Source organism: Chelonoidis abingdonii, chromosome 3 (genome assembly GCF_003597395.2).
Source record: "Chelonoidis abingdonii isolate Lonesome George chromosome 3, CheloAbing_2.0, whole genome shotgun sequence".
Lineage (NCBI taxonomy): Eukaryota > Metazoa > Chordata > Testudines > Testudinidae > Chelonoidis > Chelonoidis abingdonii.
This window is the reverse complement of record NC_133771.1, coordinates 486,497-491,460: the sequence shown is the minus strand read 5'-3', so window position 1 is coordinate 491,460 and position 4,964 is coordinate 486,497. Positions and strand designations below refer to the sequence as shown.

Below are 4,964 nucleotides of genomic sequence, written 5' to 3'. Positions count from 1 at the left end.
CCCCCCCATATCCAACCTACCCTGCTCCCTGTCCCCTGACTGCCCCCACCCCTTATCCAACACCCCCAGCCCTGGGCCCTTTACCTTGAGGCTCCACGCAGAGCCAGACATGCTGCCCCACGGGAGAGCACAGCCCCGGCCCTCAGAGCACTGTGTGCAGCGGCGGAAGAGCTCCAGTTGAGCAGGGAGCGTGTCTGCCTCCCTGCGGAGCCAAACGCTGCCCCGCGGGAGCGCGCAGCCCCAACCCCCAGAGCACTGCGAGTGGCAGCAGGGTTCCAGGGGAGGGAAGAAGGCGGGGGAGGGGCCAGTAGCTTGCTGCGCTCGGCCCGCGGCCCAGGAGCACGGACCCCGTGGCTTGCTATGCCCGGAGAGTGGGGCCATTTGCCCATCCCGTATGCACGGCTATGCTTCTGCTCTCTGCCACTGCGGGGGGAGCAGAGGGCAGAGGAGAGCGAGCCAGGCTGGGCAGGATTTTTAATGGCATGCTGGAGTCCTGGCAGGCTCCAGCATGCCATTAAAAATTGGCTCGCATGCCGTCTTTGGCACACATGCCATAGGTTGCCAACCCCTGCACTATTGTAATAACCTTTGTTCAAAGTATTCCTTGTGAAGTATCATTTGAAAACTCATAATTTGCTGGTCATTATTGTTTGGCAAAATATGTGTGGCAACATTTTATGTGAAGATACAAGATTTTGCAGTATGATGTTATTAACATATGTTCCAAATCACAGCTCTCCCCAAGCAGACGTTGGCAAAGTCTGACCTACACAAAGGAATGTGTGCTCTGCTTAATTTGCAGTAAACAGAGTCATTAAGTAGGAACGGGAAACACAGGAAGCTCAAATAGATGAGAAAAGCAGCAGGGAATGTCCTTCCACATGGACTTTTTGTCTCCTGGTACCCAGCTGGAAATGTTTTACAAAAGGGGGGACTGAAACTATAAAAAGGAAGAGAGAACACCCCAACATACCGCTCTCTCTTCCCTTCCCCATCACATTCTCTACACCTGAAGCAACAAAGGAAGCCTTCATTGGATTCTGAGGGAAGGAGTTCTGATCTAGAGGGTTTGGTCAGTAAAACTGCTGAAAGCACATGGTGAGAAACTTTGCTTGAATCTGATATATTAATTTGGCACCAGTAGGGTTTTAACGTTATTTTAGGGCTGTCAAACGATTAAAAAAATTAATCGCAATTAATCGTGAGATTTAAAAAAATAATCACAATTAGTTGCAGTTTTAATCGCATGGTTAAACAATAATAGAATACCATTTATTTAAATAGATCATAAATACGGCATAAAAGCATGTTAGACAAATGCCTGTCAGGGATGCTCTAGATAATATTTAGTCGTGCTATGAGTGCAGAGGGATGGACTAGATGACCACTTGTAGTCCCTTCCAGTCCTATGATTCTATGAAGATGGTCAGAGACGCAACTCCATCCTCAGGATGTCCCTAAACTTTTGACTGCCAGAAGCTTGGACTGGATGACAGGGGATGGATTGCCTGATAACTTCCCTATTCTGTTCATTCCCTCTGAATCACCTGGCACTGGTCACTGTCAGAAGAGAAGATACTGGGCTAGATGGACCATTGGTCTGACCCAGTATGGTCATTCTTATGTTCTTATGAAATTGATATTTTATATTCTGATCCAAACCCTGTACTATTTTGGTACAGGCTACAGACTTCTGTTTCACTTGCCACCAAGAGGACCAGTCAGCTATGCTGGAATCCAAGCTAGCTGTAGATATTTCCAGGCTGTTTGTTTGCTGACACGGTTGTGAAGCATTTGAAAGGACTGAAAAGTTGCCATTTCTCAAGCTCTGAAAAGTCCAGGTGACACTCAGTACACACACGCTATGATCATATTATAAAGACTGAAAAATCACCTCTAAGAGTTCAGAAGGGAATGTGTTTTGGGGATTGGTCCTGCTTTGAGCAGGGGGTTGGACTAAATGACCTCCTGAGGTCCCTTATACCCTGATATTCTGATTCTATTCTGTGTGTGTGCTAAAGTATAAAAAAAAAAATGCTGATACTTTATATTTGAATGTTTGCATCAAAAACAAAAGGGGAAACATCTGTATAAGGAAAATCAGTACATTTATTGTTTAACAGTTTTGTTAAAAAGTAATTCCTGGTATTCCAAAAAAATATTTACAATACTTTATACCATATACAATGTGTTTGGTGTGCATTGCTTGTTTTACTAAGAAAGTGTACAATAGTCTCTCTAAGGTGTAACTCTGTGTCATGCTTTCTGAAAAGTTTTGACAAGACAGAACTTTGGCCTCTGCTTCAACAGAGTTAAGTTGAAGTCCAGGAAAGAGGGGATGGTATAATTATCCAGCATATTGCTTAAGCATTCCAACCCCTGTCCCCTTTACAACAGCATAGGAACAGTCTCGGCCACGTAGTTTGTACTCTGACGGGAGCAGCATTTGAGGCTGTGCTTTGGGGCTGTGCAAAATGTGGTGTAGCATTTCAAGCTGTTATGAGCCCTCTGAAAAGTATGGAGCAACTTACAAGTTGCTCTTCTACTGCCAAAAAACTGCCTTGCATAGCAGCATGCAAAATATCAGTATCTCACAGACCAAGAGGGTAGGGTGTCCAGTTACACACAGGCAAACAAACAATCTCTTTACCTTTGCATCAGCAGGCTTGGTGGAAAATTTGTCCCTTCTCTCTCCATGCTCATCATACAGAAGCACGACTCTGTCTACAGTGCAGACAGCAAACTTGGCATTGTTGTAGGACCAAGCCATGCAGGTGACCTTTGCAGCACCATCCTGGAAGAAAACACAGCCATTGCCAGTCTGGAAGATGGTCAGACCAAAGGTCCATCTACCCCAGTATCCTGTCTTCCGACAGCGGCCAATGCCAGATGCCCCAGAGGGAATGAATAGAACAGGTAACGATCAAGTGATCCATGCCATCGCCCACTCCCAGCTTCTGGCAAACAGAGGGTAGGGACACTATCTCTGCGCATCCTGGCTAACAGCCATTGACTCCAAGACCCCCTTTTCTTGAGTGGTAACAGCTAATTTAGACCCCATCATTTTATATGTATAGTTAGGGTATTGTTAACTCTGCCATATACATTGGCCAAACCGGACAGTCTCTATGCAAAAGAATAAATGGACCAAAATCTGACATCAGGAATCATAATATTCAAAAACCAGTAGGAGAACACTTCAATCTCTCTGGTCACTCAGTAACAGACTTAAAGGTGGCAATTTTGCAACAGAAAAGCTTCAGAAACAGACTCCAAAGAGAATCTGCTGAACTGGAATTAATTTGCAAACTAGATACCATTAACTTGGGATTGAATACAGACTGGGAGTGGCTGGGTCATTACACAAACTGAATCTATTTCCCCATGTTAAGTATCCTCATACCTTCTTGTCAACTGTCTGAAATGGCCATCTTGATTATCACTACAAAAGTATTTTTCCCCCCTGCTGATAATAGCTCATCTTAATTAATTAGCCACTTAGAGCTGGTATGACAACTTCCACCTTTTCATGTTCTCTGTATGTATACATATATCGTCTTTACTGTATGTTCCATTCTATGCATTGGACGAAGTGGGTTTTAGCCCACAAAAACTTATGCCCAAATAAATTTGCTAGTCTCTAAGGTGCCACAAGTACGCCTGTTCTTTTTGAGGATACAGACTAACACGGCTGCTACTCTGAAACCCAGCTGGGATTTTCCAACGTGCATTACTTTGCATTTGTCCATCTACTCCAGGGGTAGGCAATCTATGGCACGGATGCCAAAGGCGGCACGCGAGCTGATTTTCAGTGGCACTCACACTGCCCAGGTCCTGGCCACCAGTCCAGGGGCCTCTGCATTTTAATTTAATTTTAAATTAAAATTCTTAAATATTTTAAAAACCTTGTTTACTTTACATAAAACACTAGTTTAATTATATGTTATAGACTTATAGAAAGAGACCTTCTAAAAACGTTAAACTGTATTACTTGGCACGCGAAAGCTTAAATTAGAGTGACTCAATGAAGACTTGGCACACCATGTCTGAAAGGTTTTGCTGACCCTGCTCTCTCCGTCCACAGTATCCTGCTCTCCCACGGGCCAGCACCACCGGCTTTTAGCGGAAGGTGGCAGATCACCCACAAGTGGCCATGATGGGGCAGCCCTGCCCCAGGGAAAGGTTCCCGCCAGCCCCGCCCTGGGCTCGCAACCCCGAGCCCGAGCTGTTTCTGAATGGACCCCTCTGAGAGCGCTGCTTAGGCTCTGGGCTCAGCAACGTCGATTGTGGCAGGCAGTTCCACAGGCCAGCTTGCCCGTTTGTGCCCCGGCCGTGTGAAACTATTCCCCCACGTTCCGACCGACGCCGCCCGCCCTCGCCCCTCACGCACCGGCGCCCGGATCCTTCCTGGGTCCCGACTGCCCGCGGCTGACCTGGGGGGTGAGGAGCGTCCGCACGTGCCCGCAAGCTGCATCCCCGAGGCCCTCGGCAACACAGCCTGGCCACTGTGCCACTCTGGCTCCGCGGCTCCCTGCCTCCGAGTTGCCCCCAGTAACAGTCGGCCGAACACCAACAGCAACGTAAAACAGGTCTACGCGTACACGGGAAGCGACCCCGCCATCGCAGCATAGCGCCAGGCCAGGCAGCGCCCTCAGGGCGACGGACGGTAAGATGCATAGACACTCCCGCCCTCCGCTCAACGGGCTCCCCTAATCTAGAAGGTTTTCACGTGCAACGGCTGGAGGCTTCGCCTCACGCTACAAACGTCCGCCTATTCCAGCAGAGCCCCGCCTCCAATCAGCAGTTAACCACACCCTCTTCCACAGGCCCTGGCCCGCCTCCAGACCCGGCTGATTCCCCAGACAAGCCCCGCCCCCAGAGCCAGGTCCGCGTGCTCTGCCACGACCCAGTCGTGTGCCAGGTCGGGAGCAGCGCGCTGGCCCGCTCCCCACAAGCGCCCCAGA

At 48.3% G+C, this 4,964-nt stretch overlaps 1 protein-coding gene across 2 annotated transcripts in view; it reads right to left on the bottom strand.

The window, feature by feature from the left end:
• IFT172 (intraflagellar transport 172) overlaps positions 1-4,456 on the bottom strand; it is a 139,298-nt gene extending 134,842 nt beyond the window's left edge. For both annotated transcript variants that reach the window (XM_075063516.1, XM_075063515.1), the window contains exons 1-2: positions 4,434-4,456; positions 2,651-2,794 (exon numbers count right to left, since the gene is read on the bottom strand). In XM_075063516.1, coding sequence (XP_074919617.1) covers positions 2,651-2,770 — 120 coding nt within the window. In that variant the 5' untranslated portion in view covers positions 2,771-2,794; positions 4,434-4,456. The remainder of the gene's footprint in view (positions 1-2,650; positions 2,795-4,433) is intronic.
• Positions 4,457-4,964: the final 508 nt, after the last annotated feature.